The sequence below is a fragment of the Amblyraja radiata genome, chromosome 30 (assembly GCF_010909765.2).
Source record: "Amblyraja radiata isolate CabotCenter1 chromosome 30, sAmbRad1.1.pri, whole genome shotgun sequence".
Taxonomy (NCBI): Eukaryota; Metazoa; Chordata; class Chondrichthyes; order Rajiformes; family Rajidae; genus Amblyraja; species Amblyraja radiata.
This window is the reverse complement of record NC_045985.1, coordinates 9,462,796-9,486,467: the sequence shown is the minus strand read 5'-3', so window position 1 is coordinate 9,486,467 and position 23,672 is coordinate 9,462,796. Positions and strand designations below refer to the sequence as shown.

General features: G+C 46.2%; 1 protein-coding gene across 1 annotated transcript in view; it reads left to right on the top strand.

Moving 5' to 3' along the window:
- Window positions 1–2,690: 2,690 nt before the first annotated feature.
- LOC116989864 (E3 ubiquitin-protein ligase TRIM69-like) overlaps window positions 2,691–23,672 on the top strand; it is a gene marked incomplete at its 3' end in the record, with an annotated part of 58,616 nt that continues 37,634 nt past the window's right edge. The window contains exons 1-3 of the mRNA XM_033047438.1: window positions 2,691–3,015; window positions 3,101–3,196; window positions 19,454–19,660. Coding sequence (XP_032903329.1) covers window positions 2,983–3,015; window positions 3,101–3,196; window positions 19,454–19,660 — 336 coding nt within the window. The remainder of the gene's footprint in view (window positions 3,016–3,100; window positions 3,197–19,453; window positions 19,661–23,672) is intronic.

The following is a 23,672-nucleotide window of genomic DNA, read 5'->3' as shown; positions in this document are numbered from 1 at the left end:
TTCTCTTTGAAGTGCAGCCAGGAATGGCAACTGAAATGCAGGAGTCAATTTACAGACAGGGACAATATTGTAGGTGGGTTTGATTTCAATGAACCAACCCCTTTTACATATTTTCCTCTGATTATCTGCCTCTGTTTCTTCCCTTCTTTCACCAAATCCATCAGGTGAAACTTTAATCGCCGCCCTCAGCACAAGAGAGAGAAATTGTCATGAGTTGTTAATTGTCATATGTACCGGGGCGGAGTAATGACATTCTTACTTGTCCTTAATCTGAGTTTGCATCTAAATCACTCCTCACAACTTATCCTCCTTAAACTGCGGGACACACTTCTGTTCCTGACTCCAATGTTAGTAAATAATCCTCGCTCCTCATTCAAGGAATGTTGCCATTCCATTCCCAATGTCTGTAATCTTCCAGATTTGTAATCAGCATTCCCAACTCCCAACAACGTGGGTTGCAAAATCTCTGACAGGCGTTTTTGCCTGAGCCCAGACCTCTGTTGTGTGGGTGGACAAAGCTGTGATAGTCTTGGGATAGGGCTTGGGATGGGTCCGCAGTTGGTCAGGCAGGATCTGCGGAGAGAGGACATGATTCGCAGGTGGGGATGGGTGCGAGGGGGTCTTTCCCATTTGTGCGAGGATCAAATGAGCACAGAATTGAGAGAGAGAGAGAGAGAAGCAACATGTGGAATATGCCTCGGAGTGTAGGAAGAATTGCAGATGCTGGTTTAAACCGAACGTAGACACAAAATGCTGGAGTAACTCAGCGGGACAGGCAGCATCTCTGGAGAGAAGGAATGGGTGACGTTTCGGGTCGAGGCTGTCTGAAGTAGGGTCTCGACCCGAAACGTTACCCATTCCTCCTCTCCAGAGATGCAACCTGTCCCGCTGCGTTACTCCAGCATTTAGTGTCTTTCGAAGGGGAATACGGCTTTCCAGTTTAGTTTATTGTCACGTGTATCGAGGTACAGTAAAATCCAGTCAGCAGAAAGACAATACATGATTACAATCGAGCCACTTACAGTGGACAGATACTCGATGATGGAATAACGTTTAGTGCAAGGTTAAGCCAGCAAAGTCCCATCAAAGTTAAAGTGAGAAATGTTGAGGTGGGAGTAGAGATTTAAGAGTGTGGGGCGATTGTAATATGTGATTGTAGATCTGCATCACACGCAAATAGACGCCTTGGTAGTGCGCCATCTCGGAAGCATTAGCATCAGACAGATAAAGTGAACCTTTGCAAACTGTGACCACCAGGAAGGGCTTCCTCCCAACAACCATAAGGCCATTGAACACTGCATAACGCTTATCTCAGCAACTATGAACTTCTACGGGCTGTGTGTCTATGGTTCCATCTCTCCCACCCCTCACCCCCCCCCCCCCACCCTAGTCGTCGTGCTAGTTTTGCTGTTTGTATCGCCTGCTGTAACTTCCTCCACAGCCAACAATGGACCATTGTGGGCTCTTTGGTCATCGGTGCGGCCTGTGATCTGTTCTGTGCCTTTCCACACCTCTAGTTTCCCTCTCCCCTGAATCTCAGTCTGAAGAAGGGCCTCGACCCTAAACTCCACCTATTGCTATTCTCCAGAGATGCTGCCTGATATGTCGCTCGTTGGTGCGGACTCGGTGGGCCGAAGGGCCTGTTTTCGCGATGTATCTCAAAACTAAACTAAACTAAACTGATCAACAGACAAAGAATCCGGTAGACAAAATTGCTGGAGATACACATTGGGTGAGGCAGCATCTCTGGATAGAATGAATGGGCGACGGTTCGGATTGAGACCCTTCAGACAGACAAAGTAAACCTTTACAAAGAGGGTCATATAATATCCTTTAAACAATACACGCAAACATAGATTGCCCCGAAGACTGCTGTTTGAGAGACAGGTGCACTGTTGTGGAATACAATAAGGGCGGAGGGAGGTCTCCGTCTATCCTGATCCCGGGCTGTGAACGGAGATGCGGGCGGCGGGTTCCACTGCCCAACAGGTGCAACGTCTCCTCAGGTTACACCCGAGGCTTCCTTAGCGCCGGGCCCCGTCCCTTTCTGTCCTGCCTTAGTCTTTCTCGTCCATATTCAGGCCAGTTTAATGTCCAATCTACCCCTCCCTCGTGTGAGATGAGGTGGAAGCGGCCAGGACATCTTCACACTGAACACTTGCAGCCAAATAGCAGTCATTCCCCGGGACGGCAGCGGGCGCAGCGACACGGTACTGTAGGGGTTGAGTTTAATTTAGTTTAGAGATACAGCGCGCAAACAGGCCCTTCGGCCCACCGGGTCAGCGCCGACCAGTGATCCCCGGACATTAACACTATCCGACATCCACTAGGGCCATTTATTACATTTACCAAGCCAATTTTTTACATTTCCCAAGCCTTGGAGTGCGTGAGGAAACCGAAGATCTCGGAGAAAACCCACGCAGATCACGGGGAGAACGTACAAATTCGGTACAGACAGCGCCCGTAGTCAGGATTGAACCTGGGGCTGCATTCGCTGTAAGGCAGCAACTCTACCGCTGTGCCACCGTGTGACGGTCAGGTGACCGCCCATATTCAGCAGCTCCACGTCAGTGAAAACCTTTTGAACCAGGAAGTGAAGATAAAATGGCTTCGAAAGACCCGGTCGAGAGTTGGACCGAGGAGGCAGTTTGTCCCATCTGCCTGGATTTCTTCACCGATCCGGTGATACTGGAGTGTGGGCACAACTTCTGCCGCTCCTGTATCACACAGAGTTGGGACAGGGAGGCGAGAAACTCCTGCCCGGAATGTAGAGAGGTGTTTACTGACCGCACCCTGAGGGTGAATCGGGCCTTGGTTAGACTGGCTGAGAAAGCTCGAGCACTGAGCCTGAATCTCAAAGAGAAGGAAAGTAAACTTCACTGCGAGAAACATCAGGAAGAGCTGAAGCTGTTTTGTGAAACGGACAAGAAGCTGATCTGTTTGAATTGTGCAGCTGCGCAGGAACACAAGTCTCACAGCTTCATGCTGATAGAAGAAGCAATTGAATTCTACAAGGTAAAACCAAATCGATTTTGATCAATGTGTAATATTTTCTTTATTGTCTGACATTTTAATTCTCTGATCTGAACCCCAACCCCAGGAACAGGTGAAATATTCTTTCGAATCTCTCACAGAAAAGAAATCAGAGATCGAGCAAATGGAGCAGGAACAGAAAGAGAGCATTTCTGGAGTTCAGGTGAGGCTTTGTCCTATCGATTTCATTATTTTGTGTAGTAATTGATCCCTGTGATGCCTGTAATAATGGGCACCTCTATAGAGCTCAGTAATCGAGGACCTGAGATCTTGGGTGCGGTTGGGCAGCCAAGGACTTTACTCCCTGGAGCGCAGGAGTCTGAAGAATGATCTATTGCAGGTGTATAATATCACAAAACAAAATGTTAGGGTGAATACTCAGTCTTTTACACTAAGTGGGGCGTCGAGCATGCAAGGGCATAGGTTTAAGGTGAGAGGGAACAGATGTAATACGAACATTAAGGGCAACTTTGATAGTGGGTAAATGGAACGAGCTGCCAGGGGAGGTTGTTGATTCAGGTACCATAACAATATTTAACCATATAACCATATAACCATATAACCATATAACAATTACAGCAGGGAAACAGGCCATCTCGACCCTTCTAGTCCGTGCCGAACACATAATCTCCCCTAGTCCCATATACCTGCGCTCAGACCATAACCCTCCATTCCTTTCCCGTCCATATAACTATCCAATTTATTTTTAAATGATAAAAACGAACCTGCCTCCACCACCTTCACTGGAAGCTCATTCCACACAGCTACCACTCTCTGAGTAAAGAAGTTCCCCCTCATGTTACCCCTAAACTTCAGTCCCTTCATTCTCAAGTCATGTCCTCTTGTTTGAATCTTCCCTACTCTCAGTGGGAAAAGCTTTTCCACGTCAACTCTGTCTATCTCTCTCATCATTTTAAAAACCTCTATCAAATCCCCCCTTAACCTTCGGCGCTCCAAAGAATAAAGCCCTAACTTGTTCAACCTTTCTCTGTAACTTAGTTGCTGAAACCCAGGCAACATTCTAGTAAATCTATTTAAATGATATTTGAACAAATTCGTGGAGAGAAAAATTTAGAACCAAGTGGGCCAAATGCGGACAGGTGGAAATAGCGCAGATGGGGCAATGGACAATAGACAATAGACAAAAGGCAGGAGTAGGCCATTCGGCCCTTCGAGCCAGCACCGCTATTCAATGCGATCTTGGCTGATCAGTACCCCGTTCCTGCCTTCTCCCCAGATCCCCTGACTCCGCTATAGGGTGGTTGCACGTAAGGTCGCTGGGTCATAAGGCTCGACGCACGGAGCCGCTCAATCCATCTGGAGGACATCCGTCACTTCCGGTACATGTTATTAATGCTAGAAACGCGTACTTTCCTACCTGTTAAAAACCGCCAAAATGTTGAATTTTTGCGCTGAAAAAAATTGTGGGAGTCGGGGTAAGTGTGAGAGACATTTACACAACTTTAGAATTCTAAAAGAGAAGCGAAATGAAGGTATGGAGAAGCGAGAGCTGAAGGGACAACAGCAGCTAAAGTGCTTGGTAAACATGGGCCGTGCAGATATCGGAACTGAAAATATTGGGAATTATCGCGTTTGCTCACTGCATTTCATCAAGTAAGGCATTGTTTGTGTTTTTTCTTGATTCCTTTGGTATCTAAAAATTCTCAGAAGTGATAAATCTGGCTGTAAAATTTTCTTCAGATGTGTTTTCATTTTGTATGAGAAAACCCACTTGGGAACCATGGGCGATTTAAAAAAATTCCAGCCAGATTTATCACTTCTGAAACTTTTTAGATGACAAAAGAATCAAGAAAAAACACAAATAATGCCTTAGTTGATGAAATGCAGTGAGCAAACGGCCAATGTTCGTCAAGCACTCTGACTGTTGTTGTCCCTTCAGCTCTCGCTTCTATCTACCGTCATTTCTCCTCACTTTTTGGAATTCTGAAGTGTGTTAACTGTCTCTCACGCTTATCCCGATTTCCATAATTATTTACAGCGCAAAAATTGACAATTTCAGCGGGTTTTAACGGGCCCGCTACGCTGGAAACAATGGTAAGTGCCTACCTGCAGTTCATCGCGTGTAATACACTTGGAGTAGCGTAGCAACAGTACGGGTCATGGGTCGTGACCCGACTGCCGTGAAACCTCCATACCTTTAAGAACCCTATCTAGCTCTCTCTTGAAAGTATCCAGATAACCTGCCTCAACCTGCGGCAGATAATTCCACAGAATCACGACTCTCTGTGTGAAAAAGTTTCCTTATCTCCATTCTAAATGGCTTACCCCTTAATTTTAAAGTGTGGCCTCAGGTTTTGGACTCCCCCAACATCGGGAACATGTTTGCTGCCTCAATCATGCCCAAACCCTTTATAATCGTTTACGTTTCAATAAGATACCCTCTCATCCTTCTAAATACTAGAGTATTCAAACCGAGCTGCTCCATTCTCTCAGCATATGACAGTCCCGCCATCCCGGGAATTAACCTTCTAAACCTACGCTGCACTCCCTCAATAGCAAGAATGTCCTTCCTCCAATTAGGGGACCACAACTGCATACAATACTCCAGGTGTGGTCTCACTAGGGCCCTGTACAACTGAAGAAGGTCCTCTTTGCTCCTATACTTAACTCCTCTTGTTATGAAGGCCAACATGCCATTCGCTTTCTTCATTGCCTGCTGTACCTGCATGCTTACTTTCATTGACTGATGAATAAGGACCCCCGGAACCCGTTGTACTACCCATTTTCCCAACTTGACACCATTTAGATAATAATCTGCCTTCCTGGTTTTGCTACCAAAGTGGATAACCTCACATATATCCACATTAAACTGCATCTGCCATGCATTTGCCCACTCACCCAACCTGTCCAAGTCACCCTACATTCTCATAGCATCCTCCTCACAGTTCACACTGCCACCCAGCATTGTGTTATCTGCAAATTTGCTAATGTTACTTTGAATCCCTTCATCTAAATCAGTGATGTACATTGTAAATAGCTGCGGTCCTAGCACTGAGCCTTGCGGTACCCCACTAGTCACTTACTGCCATTCTGAAAGGGACCCGTTAATCCCTACTCTTTGTTTCCTGTCTGCCAACCAATTTTCTATCCATGTCAGCACTCTACCCCCAATACCCTGTGCCCTAATTTTGCCCACTAATCTCTGTGGGGCCTTATCAAATGCTTTCCGAAAGCCCAGGTACACTACACACACTGGCTCTCCCTTGTCCCTTGTCCATTTTCCCAGTTACATCCTGAAAAAAGTCTAGAACATTAGTCAAGCATGATCTCCAATTCGTAAATCCATGCTGACTCGGACCGATCCTGTTACTGCCATCCAATTGTGCCGCTATTTAATCTTTTTTATTTGACTCCAGCAGCTTCCCCACCACTGGTCAGGCTAACTGGTCTATAATTCCCTGTTTTCTCTCTCCTTTCTTAAAAAGTGGGATAACATTTAGTTCCCCATCCAATCCACAGTAACTGATCTATAGAACATTGGAAAATTATCACCAATGCATCCACGATTTCTAGAGCCACTTCCTTAAGTACCCTGGGATGCAGACCATCAGGCCCTGGGGATTTATCAGCCTTCAGTCCCATCAGTCTACCCAACACCATTTCGTGCCTAATGTGGATTTCCTTCAGTTCCTCCACCACCCCAGACCCTCTGGCCACTACTATATCAGGAAGATTGTTTGTGTCCGCCATAGTGAAGATGGATCAAAAGTACCTGTTCAACTCATCTGCCTGTTCCTTGTTCCCCATAATAAATTCACCTTTTTCAGGCTTCAAGGGTCCAACTTTGGTCTTAACAATGTTTTTCCTCTTCACATACCTAAAGAAGCTTTTACTATCCTCCTTTATATTCTTGGCTAGCTTACCTTCGTACCTCATCTTTTCTCCCCGTATTGTCTTTTTGGTTATCTTCTGTTGCTCTTTAAACATTACCCAATCCTCTTGCTTCCCGCTCATCTTTGCTATGTGTAATACTTCTCTTTTATTTTTATACTGTCCCTGACTTTCCTTGAAAGCCACGGTCGCCCCTTACTCCCCTTGGAATCTTTCTTCCTCTTTGGAATAAACGGCTCCTGCAACTTCTGTATTATTCCCAGAAATACCTGCCATTGTTTTTCCATTTTCATCCCAGCTAGAGTATCTTTCCAGTCAATGTTGGCCAGCTCCTCCCTCATGGCTCCATAGCAGGCCCGTACGAAGCTTTTCAAAAAGGGGGGTGGCATGACAGGATTACAAAAAACTTAATGTGAAATAGTGTGCGTGCAGCGCACATCATGAGCGCGAAGCATGAAGTCCCTCGATGTCAGGTTCCAGGGCCCACATAAGGGGATTTAGATGCTCTGATCCATTCTGAGCCTTGTTTTGGAGCATTTTTGAACCAAATTTAAGACTAATAATTCAGAAATTAACAGGAATCTGAGGTAGATTTTTCACACCTTTGTGCTGGGTGCATATAACGAGCTGCCAGAGGAGGTAGTTAAGGCTGGGACTATCCTAATGTTTAAGAGACATTTGGACACGTACATGGATAGGACAGATTTAAATGGATATGGGCCAAACGCATGTGAGTGGGACTAGTTTTGTCAAGTCAAACTGAAATGTAAGAAACTTGCGAGCAGAGAAATGCTACAATTGAAATCACGAGACAGTGATTGAAGTGGGCGGAACCCCAGCCTGCCGAGTTCTGCCTGGGGGTCAAAAGGGCACAGAGCACCAGAAGCCAGTAAAGGAGAGACAAGAAACTTGCGAGCAGTGAATCCAGGAGTAAATCAAAAAGACTGTCCGAAAAGACTGCCGCGAGAGCCAGAAAAGGCAAGCAGGACTGATTTTTCTACAGACCCGATTGGCAGCCGGTAAGGACTGAACTCTAAATGGACTGAGTCGAAGACTGCAGCCCCAGAGACTCTGTTTAACCATTTAAAAGCTGAGAAACCTGTCTGGCTAACGTGTTGATATTGGTGGTGTTTGTTAACCAAGATGACAGGGTGATGATAATGTTTGTTGCCTATGTAAAGTGCATATGTTAAGAGCTAATTTCTAATACTTATATGCTATGTGTGGTGTTAGTTTAAATAATTGCACTTTAAAAAAGATGATAAAATGTGTTAAAAAACAATAAAGATTCATATGACACCAGCTAAAAAATTGGTAACAGTAGTGGGCATTATTTGTATTTTTCATTTAATGAGATGTGAAAATTATTTGAAAAAAAAAATGGCTGCTATGAGTTGGAATGTAAATACATGTAATTTTCTGTTATTTATATTTGGTTACAGTAATGTGTATATTTTTTGCCTTTGTGTCTAAAGGTTTTTCACCTGATAAAGACCAAAACTGATAAAAACTAATCTGCCAAAATAAAAGAAGGAGAAAATAAAAGGTGGAAAAGAAGTGTTTGGTCTGAGTGAATCCAGTTCATCATTTCGGGTAGATAAATCAAATCCCTTTCAAGCGGGGAAACTGCAAAAACATTAGAAGACTTGACAGTGAAAAACCGCTGTGACCAGGAGATCTGGAAACAGTAGAAGACTTAACAGTGAAAAACCGGGCGGGGCCAGGATATCTGGAAACCTGGAAAAAAGACAGTTAAGTCAAGATAAATCATGGCTGATGAAGTTGCTGGAAAGTCAGCTGAGCAGCTCAAGCTGAAGAGGACAACAGCAAAACGGGCATTCTCTCGCCTTGTTAACAGCATCATTAGGAACCATGAAGAAATGTCTGAAGAGGAGCTCAGGAACAATTTCAACAAACTCATGCAGGAGGCCGAAAAAGTAATGGAAGCCAATGACGATGTGGAGGCTGGACTCATTGCAGAGCTGGAGGCGGAGCTGGACGCAGATGAAGAAACTGTGTTAACTGAACAGCAAAATGCCGACCTGGCAAAGACTGCAAAGGAGTGTGAGTCGAAACTAAAAGAGGTCAAAGGGCTCATCCAGGACACTCTATGGGCAAACTTTGGAAATGTTGAATTATCCACCTCACTACAGACAGCAGATGGTGCATGTGAACTTGCTGCTGCCACCGCACCATCAAGTAGCAACCAAGAAGCATATGAATTCATGCTTAACCACCTGCAGAAACTGGTACAGACTGCAAAGGAGACGTACAGTCGGTGGAAACGTTGGGTCCCTCTGGATGAGCAAGAGAGCTTCCAGAAACACCTAAGAACACTCGAGCTTCTCGTCCCCAAGCTGGTTTCCAGGAAGGCTGACTTCATACAGGCAAGGATAAAGAAGGACGCTGAAGGATTAGCACAAGCGGCGAAAGCTTTCAATTATCCTTCACCAGCCATCAGACTGAGGCCCACGGCCCTTCCTAAGTTTACTGGAAACAAGCGTGACTTTTATAGATGGAGGAAGGATTGGGAAGCACTGCAAAAGCAAGGTGAACCCACTGGATCAAATGAGGTGAAGAAGGTTCAATTGCTGGACAGTCTGGAGGACAAAATTACAAGAGACCTCCGCCTCACAAGTTATAACACTGCAGATGATATCTTTCGTGTCCTAGAGAACCGGTTTGGAAATCAAACAGCTATTGCTATTGAGATAGTGGAGGAGCTTCAGGGAATCCCACCTGTCAGAGGACATCAGCCACGTAAAATAGTGGAATTAATTCAAGCTGTGGAAAAGGCGCTTAATGACTTGAGCGATCTCGGAGACACAGGCGCCATTAAAAATCCACTGATGACAAAATCAATTGAAACAAAGCTTCCAGAAACCCTTAAGAAGGAATGGCTGGTTTATGTAGCTGACAGGAGGAATGGTGTGGCACCAGAGAAACGGTTTGACAGTCTCTTGTCATTTCTCAAAGAGCAGGAGAGCATATACGAACAGCTCGAGCAACTGAGGGACGAGGAGCCGAGTAGAAAGGAAACTCGGACTGAACCAAGACATGCCAGAACCAAGTCTACCAAGTCAGAAAATGACCACACAAGTTGTGTAGTCTGTGGTGACATAAAGCATAAAAGGAAGCTGTACTTCTGCAAGCAGTTTCGAGGGCTAAAGCTGACAGAGAAAAGAGCTGCAGTAAAGAAGTTGGGAGCATGCAAAAAGTGTCTTGAAGTTCATGATGATGGTTCATACTGCAAACCTGCATATCTGTGTAAAAATCAAATCTGCAAGGATGAACAGATTCCTGAGCATCATTTTTATCTGTGCCCCAATTATGAGATGAGGAAAAGCAGTGTGGATCAGAGAAGGAGTAAATTTGGTCCAGAGGAAGATAAAAGCAAGAAGAAATATACAGTGGACCAAGAGGAGTTTTTCAGCAAACTTCCACCAGAGTTGGCAAAACAATGCCGAGATGTGTTCTCGAACACTGCATCAAGAGCCTTCAACACTGCAAGGCATCAGCCAAGCCTCCTAAAGGAAGGTGGACTGCAAGAGCATCCAGTGATTATGATGCTTCTGGAGGTTATAGCAAATGCTGGACAAAAGGTTGGGACATTAATTGACTTGGCTTCAGATACCAACTATATAACTCACAAGGCTGCGAGTAGACTGAACCTTAGGAGTGAAGACATCACGCTTATCGTCCATGGAGTTGGGGGGATGAAGGTCCACGTAGAGACGATGCGCTACCTTCTAAAGATCCGAGTGAAGACTCCCAAGGGCACACTCAAGTCGCACCAGTTAGTTTGTTATGGATTGGACAGCATTGCAGATGTTCACAAACATGTGACACCACAGCAGCTGCAAAAGTTCTTTCCAGACGTCCCACTTGAGGAACTTGTGAGACCAAAAGAGATACATTTGCTCATAAGCCATAGAGAAGGTCAGCTAGCGCCTCAGAGGATTAGAACTGTTGGAGATCTCATTCTGTGGGATGGACCACTGGGAAAGACGGTTGGAGGTTGTCATCCCGAGCTGTTTGAGAAGCTTACCATGTCAGCCCACATGTCCAAAACACACTTCGCAAGATCAATGAGAGCAGCTGCTTTAAAGTATGAGGAGCTCACTGCCCCAGTCCCTGAGGAGCTTTCACCAAACGGACAGGTCGCCGTCAAAGTTCAGAAGTCACGCACATCAACCGCCAATCGGGACTTCTTGGATTGGTGGAAGTGGGATAGCATTGGAGCAGCATGCGAGCCAAAGTGCGGGGGTTGCCGCTGTGGAAACTGCCAGCCAGGCGGAAAAGAAATGACTCTTGCTGAAGAGAGAGAGCTCGAAGTGGTAAGGGAAGGCCTCACCTACGTAACAGGAGACCGTCACAGTAAAGACCCACATTGGCATGCTAGCTATCCTTGGTTGGAAGACCCAGCTTCTCTACCAAATAATAAAAGGACAGTGGAAGCCACATTTCTCAGGACGGAGAGGCAGCTATCCAGAGAACCTGAATGGAAAAGTGCCTACACAGCTCAGGTGCACGACATGGTGGACCGAAAGGCTGCAATCAAATTGTCCGAAGACATGATTGCAAACTGGAAGGGACCAGTGTGGTATGTGAGTCACCTTATTGCTCCAAACCCCCACTCTGTCACAACCCCAGTGAGACTAGTGTGGAACAGCAGCCAAAAGTGCAATGGTGTCAGCTTAAATGATTTGCTGATGAAAGGTCCAGACGTCCTCAACCAAATTCGCGCCGTCCTCCTCAGATTCAGAGGCGGAATCTATGCTGCTCTGGGAGACATAAAGAAGATGTATAACTCAGTCTGGTTGGAGGACCGTGAAGTACACTTACACAGATTCCTCTGGCGAGATTCCGAGGACGAGGAGCTGGGAGAGTATGCTATCACAAGAGTGAACATCGGAGACAAACCTGCGGGGTGCATTGCACAGTTGGCAATGCGTGAGACTGCTAATCTTCCTTCTTTTACCCACCTCAAGGATGAGCAGCAAGTACTCCAGAAAGACAGCTATGTTGACGACATCCTCACATCTCACAACAGCCTTGACCAGTTGAGAATCATCACAGCAAATGTGGAACGAATCCTAAAAGCTGGTGGGTTTGAGCTCAAGCCTTGGGTTCTGTCTGGCCAAAGTGGGAGGAAGGAGGACAATGATGCTTTAAAGAAAAGCAAAACAAAAAGCATGATCCTGCCAAACCAAATGCATGGTGATGATAACAAGGCACTTGGTCTGGGCTACATTGTTGAAGAGGACATGCTCCACGTTATGGTGGGAATCAATTTCTCCAAGAGAAAGAAAAAGATGCGGCTTGGTCAAAGCCTTCTACAAGAGCAAATCAAAACTCAGACGCCAAATCCCCTAACAAGAAGAGAGCTTCTCAGCCAGGTAGCAGGGCTATATGACCCCATCGGCATAGTGGCTCCTGTTAAGCAAAAGGGAGCGATTCTAGTACGCAGAGCTTTCCAAGAAGCAAAAGAGGGAAGCTGTTCGGTCAGAGACACATGGGACATGGCACTCTCAGATGGACTCAGGGAGGATGCAATTAAGCTCTTTGAAGAGTACGAACAACTTGGAAAAGTCAAGTTCGTCAGGGCACTGACTCCCTCTTGCTCCGCAACTGAACCCTTGGGAATCACCTTTTCTGACGGAAGTGAGCACACCTACGGGGCAGTGATGTACCTGAGATGGGATTCAGACCATGGCCCAATTGTCAGACTTGTGGAATCCAAGGCCAAGTTAACTCCCTTGGACCACAGAGGAGACGCTGTTAAAGCAGAGATGTGCGGAGCAGTGTTCGCCTCACGCTTAAAGAAGTATTTTGAGCTACACAGTCAAATTCAAGTGGCGAAGTGGTATCATCTTGTGGATAGCCAAACAATCCTTGGTGCAATACAGCGAGAAAGCTACGGATTTCAGACATTCTTCGCCAATCGGATTGGAGAGATTCAAACAGGCACCAACATTCAGGACTGGCGGTGGATTCCTGGCCCACAAAACATCGCTGATGTAATCACCAGAGGTGCCAGCCCTCAAGACCTTGATCAGTATTCGGAGTGGCAAAATGGACCGAAGTTCCTGGTATTGCCTGTGAGTGAGTGGCCAATAAAATCAGCTAAAGAACTGGCTGCCACTGCCAGAGGGAACATCAACAAGTTACAGAAGAAAGCTTTTGTTGCAGCACTATCAAGAGCCAAAGTAGAGAACCAAGAACCGGAACCAACAAGCCCAAAGAGACCACCTGCAGGGTCAGCTATTCAGAACCTTGTTGATGTCAAGCGGTTCAGCATTCTAACTCGACTGATCAAGACAGTTGCATGGATTTGGAGAGCAGCGAAGAGGTTTCTTGGCAAGAACAAAGCTCTAAACAATCCAAAGTGGGAGGCCATCTCTTTGACAGGAGTCATTACAGTAAGAGAACGAGAAAATGCTCTAAAAGACATTTTTTGTGCTGCGCAATTGGGCACAACTTTCCCAAGCACCACAACAGATCGACTGGTAGCCTATAAAGACCAAGATTCTGGGCTGATGGTTTGTGGTGGCAGAGTGCAGAGCTTTGAAGAGGATAAAGTTGCTGTTCCCATCCTACCCGTTGATGCCTGGGTGTCCATGCTGCTAGCTCGGGAGGCTCACAGGGAGAGTCATGACGGAGTGGCTGGGACCTTGCTTAAAATGAGAAGAAAGGCTTGGGTCATAAAAGGAAGGAGAATTGCTCAAAAAGTCGTTGATCACTGCATAATCTGCAAGAAAGCAAAAGCAAAGAAATGTCAACAAGTAATGAGTGATCTGCCGCCTGAAAGAACTGAACCTGCTGCTCCTTTTGAGTTTACAACAGTAGACCTCTTTGGACCCTACCACGTACACGATGACGTCAAGAAGAGGGTAAAACTCAAAGTCTGGGGAGTTGTCTTCTGCTGTATGGCCAGCAGAGCCATCCACACAGAGTTAGTCAACACCTTATCAAGTGAAGGGTTTCTGATGGCTTATCAAAGATTCACAGCAATCCGTGGGCACCCCAAGAAGATCTGGTCAGATCCAGGCACTAATTTTATTGGCGCAAAACCAGTCTTAGAGGAACTATATAGGTTTTTGGACAACCTGGACAGAGCAGCTTTGGAGGAGAACGCAGCTAAAAATGGAACAGAGTGGATGTGGAAAATCCATCCTGCTGATTCTCCACACAGAAATGGCGCTGCGGAAGCTGCTGTGCGTGTTGTGAAGAGAGCGCTCCAAAATTTTGGAAAAGAATCGTCACTCAGTTATAGTGAGTTTCAGACAGCTCTTTACATAGCAGCCAACCTGTCAAATGAACGTCCAATCGACGCCAGGATACAAAGCCGGGAAGACTGCGTTCAGTACATCACACCAAATACTCTTCTGCTTGGCCGAGCATCTCAGTGCGGAGACATCAAGACTTTTGACTTTTCCAGCTACCCCTACAAAAGACTTAGAGAAATGCAGTCGGAGGTGAACAAGTTTTGGAAGAGCTGGAGCCAACTCGCTGGTCCTAACTTGTTTATAAGGAGCAAGTGGCACACCACTCAGAGAAATGTCACTGCCGGAGACATTGTCTGGTTAAGTGACCAAAATGCACTGAGGGGGCAATTCAAGCTGGGCAGAGTCGTCAGCTCCAATCCAGACCGCAAAGGCATCGTGAGAGACGTTAATGTACGGATCTTTCCAAGCTACTCCATTCCTCTGACAAAAGCTTTGAAAGGAAGGGCAAGGCATTCCACTCAGGGGAAGGAGAGGATCCAAGCCACGATAGTTCACAGGGATGTTAGGCGGCTGGTTGTCTTACTTCCAGTAGAAGGACAAGACAAAAATGCATCAGGTGACTAAGTTCAAACCCCCATTCAAAGTTTGACTTTAAAGCGTCGATCTCCCAAGTGGTTCCATTGGAAGATCGAGTGGGAGGTGTCAAGTCAAACTGAAATGTAAGAAACTTGCGAGCAGAGAAATGCTACAATTGAAATCACGAGACAGTGATTGAAGTGGGCGGAACCCCAGCCTGCCGAGTTCTGCCTGGGGGTCAAAAGGGCACAGAGCACCAGAAGCCAGTAAAGGAGAGACAAGAAACTTGCGAGCAGTGAATCCAGGAGTAAATCAAAAAGACTGTCCGAAAAGACTGCCGCGAGAGCCAGAAAAGGCAAGCAGGACTGATTTTTCTACAGACCCGATTGGCAGCCGGTAAGGACTGAACTCTAAATGGACTGAGTCGAAGACTGCAGCCCCAGAGACTCTGTTTAACCATTTAAAAGCTGAGAAACTTGTCTGGCTAACGTGTTGATATTGGTGGTGTTTGTTAACCAAGATGACAGGGTGATGATAATGTTTGTTGCCTATGTAAAGTGCATATGTTAAGAGCTAATTTCTAATACTTATATGCTATGTGTGGTGTTAGTTTAAATAATTGCACTTTAAAAAAGATGATAAAATGTGTTAAAAAACAATAAAGATTCATATGACACCAGCTAAAAAATTGGTAACAGTAGTGGGCATTATTTGTATTTTTCATTTAATGAGATGTGAAAATTATTTAAAAAACAAAATGGCTGCTATGAGTTGGAATGTAAATACATGTAATTTTCTGTTATTTATATTTGGTTACAGTAATGTGTATATTTTTTGCCTTTGTGTCTAAAGGTTTTTCACCTGATAAAGACCAAAACTGATAAAAACTAATCTGCCAAAATAAAAGAAGGAGAAAATAAAAGGTGGAAAAGAAGTGTTTGGTCTGAGTGAATCCAGTTCATCATTTCGGGTAGATAAATCAAATCCCTTTCAAGCGGGGAAACTGCAAAAACATTAGAAGACTTGACAAGTTTAGATGGGACATGTCGGTCGGTGTGGGCAAGTTGGGCTGAAGGGCCTGTTTCCACACTGCATCATTCTATGACTAAAAAGTTAAGAAGAAAAATGCATGTAGATAAGTGGAGCAGATTTGAAAGAGGAGTGAAATGTAAAGGCAGAGAGAGGTTTATGGGTGGAAAGGAACATAGGAAAGGAGGGGGGAGAGTGAGCTTGGGCAGATGGGTGAAGGGAAAATAGTCGCAAAGTGCTGGAGTAACTCCGTGGGTCAGGTAGCATCTGCGGATAATATGAATAGGTGACGTTTCACAGAGTGCTGGAGTAACTCAGCGAGTCAGGTAGCATCTGTGGAGAACATGGATAGGTGACATGTCACAGAGTGCTGGAGTAACTCAGTGGGTCAGGCAGCATCTCTGGAGAAAAGGTATAGATTATAGCTCGGGTCAAGACCGTTCTTCAGTAATATTCATGATGTGACATGCATAGACATTCCTGAATGTTACCCAAACCATCGTGAGCTGCTTTGTTACGGTGCTTGCCTTCTCCTATAACATCTCTGCTGCCTTGGGTGATGCAGGACAGGACACATGCTTTGGGACACGGTGTGAAGCTGTTGTCGTCTGTCCCAGCCTGGTAAAAACCTGGATGGAGTGGATTTGGAGAGGGTGTTTCCACTAGTGGGCGAGTCTAGGACCAATGGCCACAGCCTCGGAATTAAAAGACATTCCTTTAGGAAGGAGATGAGTAGGAATTTCTTAAGTCGGAGGGTGGTGAACTGTGGAATTCATTGCCACAGACAGCTGTGGAGGCCAAGTCAATGGACATTTTTCAGGAGGAGATTGATAGATTCTTGATTGATACGGGTGTCAGAGGTAATGGGGAGAATACAGGAGAATGGGTTTGAGAGGGAAAGATAGAGTCATAGAGTGATACAGTGTGGAAACAGGCCCTTCGGCCCAGCATGTCCCATCTGCACTAGACCCACCTGCCCACGTTTGATCCATATCCCTCCAAACCTGTCCTATCCATGTACCTGTCTGTTTCTTAAATGTTGCGATAGTCACTGCCTCAACTACCCCTTTTGGCAGCTTGTTCCATACACCTACCACCCTTTGTGTGAAAAACATACCCCACAGATTCCTATTAAATCTTTTGCCCTTCACCTTAAACCTATGTTCTCTGCTCCTCGATTCACTTACTCTGGGCAAAAGACTCAACCATATCTATTCAAATCATGATTTTATACACCTCTACTAGATCATCCCTCATCCTCCTGTGTTCCATGAAATAGAGTCCCAGCCTATTCAACCTCTCCCTATAGCTCTGGCCCTCTAATCCTGGCAACATCCTCGTAAATCTTCATTGTACCCTTTCCAGTTTGATGACATCTTTCCTATAACATGGTGCCCAGAACTGAACACAATACTCTGAATGCGGCCTCACCAACTTCTTATGCAACTGCAACATGACCTCCCAACTTCTATACTCAGCCTGGCCCGCTGAGTTACTCCAGCTTCTGTGAAATATCACAGAACAGGGCAAGATTAGCAAGTTTGCTGATGATACAGAAGTGAGTGGTTTTGCAGATAGTGAAGATGGTTGTGAAAGATTGCAGCAGGATCTGGATCAATTAGCCAGGTAGGCAGAGGAATGGTTGATGGCTGCATGGTTCCTTGAAGGTCGTGTCGCAGGTATATCAGGTGGTCAAAAAGTATTTTGGCACTTTGGCCATCATCAGTCAGAGTATTGAGTATAGAAATTGAGAGGTCATGTTGCAGCTGTATAAGACGTTGGTGAGACCGTATTTGGAATATTGTGTTCAGTTCACCATGTTACAGGAAATGTGTCAAACTGAAAAGAGTACAGAGATCCCCATCATGGATCAGACCAATCAGGTTTGTGTCAGCCGCAAACTTGAGAAGCTTGACAGAGGTGTCTGTGGAGGTGCAGTCATTGGGTGTGAAGTGGTGATTGTAGTGGGGTGGGTGTAGAAGGGCCCAGTCTTTGCAGACTGAGGTCAGGATGTGAGTGGGTGTGAAGTGTTGGTGGGGTGGGAAAGGGTCCACTCTTTTCATACTGGAGTCTTGCCTTAAGTAGGTGTGACGTGGTGAATGGGAAGGAGAGGGTGCAGGGTCCATTCTTTGCAGACTGGGGTCAGGCTGTGTTTGTTGGGGAAGGGGTACCAGTGTTACATTTCTGATTTGCAAACCTGCAGTAAAACTCATTCAGGTCGTTCGTCAGCTGACGATTGTCCAAAGAGCGGGGGGCTTTCCTCTTATAGCTGGTGATTTCTTGCATGCCCTTCCAAACTGAAGAAGTGTCATTAGCTGAGAAGTTGCTCCTCAACTTCTCAGAGTACCTTTCCTTGGCAGCTCCCATTCCTCGTCTCAGCTATCTATCGATTAGGCTATCTTTTGACTCTTTAACGATTAGGCTATCGGCTTGACGCATACTTGCCCCCCCCCCCCCCCCCCCCCCCCCCGCCCCCCGATCTCAAAATGGAAATGTTACATCTGTATATAATGATCCCATTAAATGTGTATTTATGTCACAAACTATGGAATTCATATTTTTCAGTATTGTTATCAAGGAAAAGAAAGCAGTTCCAATTGTTTGATATTATTTGATATTGTTTAATATTATTCATATGGAGGAGAAAATATAATAACTCTAAAACCTACCTTAATCTCACTCAAGATAATCCCCCTTTGCCTCTCCCCTCCCTAATCTCTCTCTCCTCTCCCTTCCCCTCTCTCTCTCTCTCCCCCTCCCCCCTCTCACATCCCCCCTCTTTCTTGTAGGGTGGGGGGCAAAGATGAAGGTGGCGCGGGCCCAGCGGGTGGGGGGAAGAAGGTGGCGTGGGCCCAGTGGGGGTGGCGGGGGCCCAGCGAGTGTCAGTGGGGGTGGCGTGGGCCCAGCGGGGGTGAGCAGGGGGTGGCGTGGACCCAGCAGGTGTGGCGTGGGCCCAGCATGGGTGGCGTGGGCCCAGCGGTGGTCAGCGGGGGTGGTGTGGGGGGAAGATGGCTTGGGGCCCCGGCGGCGGGGGAGGGGGGGGCGAGGGGAGCGGGCTCCGCCGCAGCGGCATCTGGTGTTGGGGTTACAGCCGTTGGGTTCAGATTCAGCCACTCCCGCCCGGGGACGGGAGAATAGAGAACTGGCCTTTTCCAAAGTGGAAACGTTGATTTTTTTCCCCAATTTTTAATTTTATCGATATTTTTTGGATTTTTTTTGGGTGACTTTTTTCTTAGGGGGAAAAAAAGGGGGTGCGGTCGCACCCAACGCACCCCCCCCCCCCCACCCCCTTCGGACGGCCATGCATAGTCCCATTTGTTCAACTGTAACACTGACACTTCCGACTTACCCTTCTCCCTCTCAAATTGTAGATTAAAACTTACAATATTATACACTATCTCCTAATGACTTCTTAACCTCAAGTTCCCTTCATCAAATCTGCTTCATTACACAATTAATCAGATTTGATAAGGTTTTGGTTGGTTCCATTACTTTCACCAGGTATTTCAGAATTATCAAGCCGAGCTCTAAAATTACGAAGGTAATGAAAGCTATGGATTATATATGGGCAAATAGAATTAGTGTAGATACGTACAGAGCCCAGCATGGACATGTTGGTCCGAAGGGACTATTTCTGCACGACTCGAGATTCACTAGCTAAATGTCACCTTCCATGTCATGAAGAAACACAGCAGAGTGACATAATATATTGATTTTAATCTTTCATCTGACAGGAAGAGTCACACAACCTTCAGTCACAGATCACATCCCTGTTTGCTGAACTGCACCAGATATTTACTGAGAAAGAGCAGCGCTTCCTTGGAGATATCCGTGAGGAAGAGAAAAAGATTGTAAAAAGAATGAAGAAAAATCTTCACGAGATTCAAGAGAATTTAAATTCCATTCAAGAGGAACTCTCAAAGTTACAGGAACAGATAGACCACAAGGCCGATGTGATATTTCTTAAGGTGAGGAGTTACACTACAGTTTGGATAAGTGAAAGTGCACAGTCACAAAATGGTGGGTTAAATTTCTGAAATAAATGCTGCATTTACCAGTAATTCAGTACTGGGTCAATGTTCCATCTGTTCCATCTACTCACCACATCCGACAATAATGCCCCAAATTCCCCTCTCTACATCATGGACATTCGGCCCATCCACTGCTGTCAGTTTCCCTGCTCCGCACAAGTCTCTCCCCACCTACTCACAACATCCACCAGCAGTGCCCACAGTTGCCACATCTCTCGTGTTTATCCACCTTTATCCACCTCCCCATGAAATTACCACTCCTGTGGTAGAGGGTTCCATATTATCTTGACTGAATCTCCAGTGGAACTTTTGAAAGACCACCTGATATTTCATCTTCAATTCACTTTCTTATCATGATCTGATACTTCAATGTTTAATCTTGCATTAAATGTTGTACCCTTTATCCTTTATCTCCACACTGTGGATGGCTTGTTTTTACACATGTACAGTTTTTTCTTTGACAGGACAGCATCCAAACAAACGCTTTTCACCGTACCTCAGTACATGTGATGATAATAAGATCATTAGTTCAGAAGTGATAGGAACAGTATTAGCCCATCAAGTCTACTCCGCCATTCAATCATGACTGATCTACCTGTCCTAACCCCATTCTCCTGCCTTCTCCCCATACCCCTGACACCCGTACTAATCAAGATAATATTAAATTCCGTTAATTTTCCTTTAAATAGCCAAAGAAACTCACAAAGTGTGCAGTCTTTCCTGTAAGTTTGATCCTCAGATCAATGGCAGATTTTTCACTAACACTCCTTACACATTCTTGGTTCTTTGTTCAATCGTGTAATACCCTCAGGCTGTGTCAGCTGGGGTCAGAGTTGGGAAATGGGAATTTTCAGCAGCTCCTAAAGTTCTATGGAATGGTTTCTGTTGTGATGTGAACCACCAGTCCCAATAAATTCAGGAACAAAATCAAGTGTTGGAGCAACTCTGCGGGTTCGGCAACATCTGTGGGGGATTTGGATGGGTGACGTTTCGGGTCGGGACCTTTCTTCAGATTGTTGTTGTGAGGGGCGGGGAGCTGGAAAAGCGATGGAGTTTGACAAAGCCTCATGACTGGCAAAGGATACAGGCGAGGGAGGTTTGACTGGCAGTTGTGTGGACATCGGCTAGAGATGAAAAGTGTAGAAAGGGGGCCAAGTAAGAAAAGAGGAGAGATATGTTGCCAGATGGAGGATTAGAGGAGAAAGGGATCTGGGGGAATGGGTAAGAGAGCGGGTTGGTGTGAAAAGTGGAAGCTCATTAAGCTGGGCACATGGAAGAAATGGGGCAATGGGGAGAGAGATGGTGTAACCTAACATTGGAGATGTCAATGTTCATTCTGCTGTGTTGTAAACTACCCGAGCGGAATATGAGGTGCCGATCCTCCATTTAGCGTGTGACCTCACTCTGTCAATGGAGGAGGCCCAGGACTGGAAGAACAATATGGAAATGAGAAGTGGTGTTGGAATGTTTAGTAACCGGGATGTTCCGCAGACCTGGGTCACTTAGTCTACGCTTGGTCTCGATGATGTACAGGAGGGGGCCGAACCGAAGCGTCACCAATCCACATCCTCGTGAAACGCTGCCTGCTACGCCGTGTTCCAGTACTTTGTGTTTTATATAAGATGGCATTTTGCATTTCTTGTATCTCAATGAATTGAGCTTTGTGTTTTATTTATTTCAGGATGAAGCTGGTCGGGAGAGCAGGTAGGACATGCTCTTGACTGAAACTGTGTGTGGATGTGTAATGTAACACCAATGACATGCTCAATGTATCACCATGTGTTTACTGTTTGCAGTGCGAGTGTTGATACTGAATCGTTGTCAGTGACAGACGCTGCCCCGGCCTTTGAAACGATCTATCGCCCCTTTGTGTTGAGCACAATGATAACAGAAATATCTGATGCCATTAAGCGGAGTGGCTTATCACCTTACGGTAAAGAAATTGAATGATCTGTGTTTTTTTAAACTAACATAATCCTCCTACTCCCCCCCCCCCACCCCCCCCCCCCCCCCACACACACACGCACACCTTCCTCCTCCATCCCCCACCCCATCCACCTGCAGCTTCTGGAACCTCCCCCCACCCCCCGACCACCCACCATATTTTCCTGTACCTCACCTGGACTCGTATCAATTTCTCCCCTCCACCACATCCTCCACCACATCCTCCACCACATCCTCCACCACATCCTCCACCACATCCTCCACCACATCCTCCACCACATCCTCCACCACATCATCCACCACATCCTCCACCACATCCTCCATGGACATCCCTACCTCGGGCTTCACGATTCACACCCCTTCCATCCTTATCTCACACCGTGTGTCCTTTCCTCCCTGGCATTCATCCAACAATTGGCCTATCAAAACAATCCTCTCGCTGGTATCCGCCTCTCACTTGTGTTGGGTGGAGATAGAATCCCACCGCTAGGCACAACTTCCCATCTCACCATCATCACTCGTCACTTCCCACCCAAACCACCCTCTCTCCAGCTATTTCTCCCTGCAACCGCAGGAGATGCAACACCTGTCCCTATACCTCCCCCCCTCAGACTCCGTCCAAAGACCCTGACAGTCTTTTCAGATGAGGCAGAGGTTCATTTGCACCTCCTCCAACCTCATCTACTGCATTCACAGGATCAGATGTAGACTCCTGTATATTGTGGGGTACTGATTGTGGATGATCAGCCATTATCATGGCGGTGCTGGGTCGAAGGGCCGAATGGCCTACTCCTGCACCTATTGTCTATTGTCTATATGGCGAGACGAAGCGCAGGCTCGGCGATCGATACGCTGAACACCTCCGCTCAGTCCGCCTAAATCTCCTTGATCTCCCGGTTGCTAAACGCTTTAACCCTCCCTCCCATTCTCACACTGATATTTCTGTCCTGGGCCTCATCCATTGTCAGTCTGAGGCCAAGCGCAAATTGGAGGAACAGCATCTCATATTTCATTTGGGCAGCTTACATCCCAGCGGTTTGAATATTGACTTCTCTAACTTTAAGTCACCCTTCCTTTGCACATCCCTCTCCTTCGCAGTTCTCCGAGCAGTTTGACTGTCTCCGATTACATTTTATCTCTGTTTGCATTGTTGTTACATTCTCCCAGCTAACAATCATCTATTCTACATTTCCCTTGATCTCTATCCTCTCCCCTTACTTCGCTCTCGACCCGAAATGCCACCCATTCCTTCTCTCCAGAAATGCTGCCTGTCCCGCTGAGTTACTCCAGATTTCTGTGTCTATCGTTGAAACAAAACCTATCCATGTTCTGCAAAGATGCTGACCCAGCCTCTGTTAATTACTTCAGCACATTCTGTCTCTTTAGTAAACTTGCATCTGCAATTCATTCTGTTACATCAAACGGACATAGATTAATTTCTCCTCATTTATCAGACACATGTGAGTAACGTGTAGATGCTGAGCTTGTGTGGAATTATGGGCTGAGGGGGAATTGTCGTTTTATTCCAGTAGCAAACGCAGCTGCCGGGAAGATTCACTTTCACACAGGCAGCTGGAGATGGGAGATCCCTGAACACAAGCGACAGCCACACCCCTCCCTCTGTCTCACCGCCTCTCAAGAAAACCCCCACCACCATCTACCACCATGACCAGCAAAATATCGGAATACTTCCGAAATTCTGAAGAAGTGTCCCGAGGTTCTGAATACACCTCCTCATTTGTTAACGACAATCACAATCTCTCGTCCATCCTCACTCTCCGCGCTTGTCCACTCCCTTTTGAAATTCCCGCCCCAATCCCACGGCGCCGCTACATCGGTTCCCCAATGCCCATGAAATTCCCCTCATCAACCGGGAAATATCACCGGGAAAGATGTTGCTAGTCCATCCGATGTTGTTGGGGGGAAGGTCTTCCCGCAGCCCCGGGATCCCGAGCTTCTGAATACATCACTTCATATC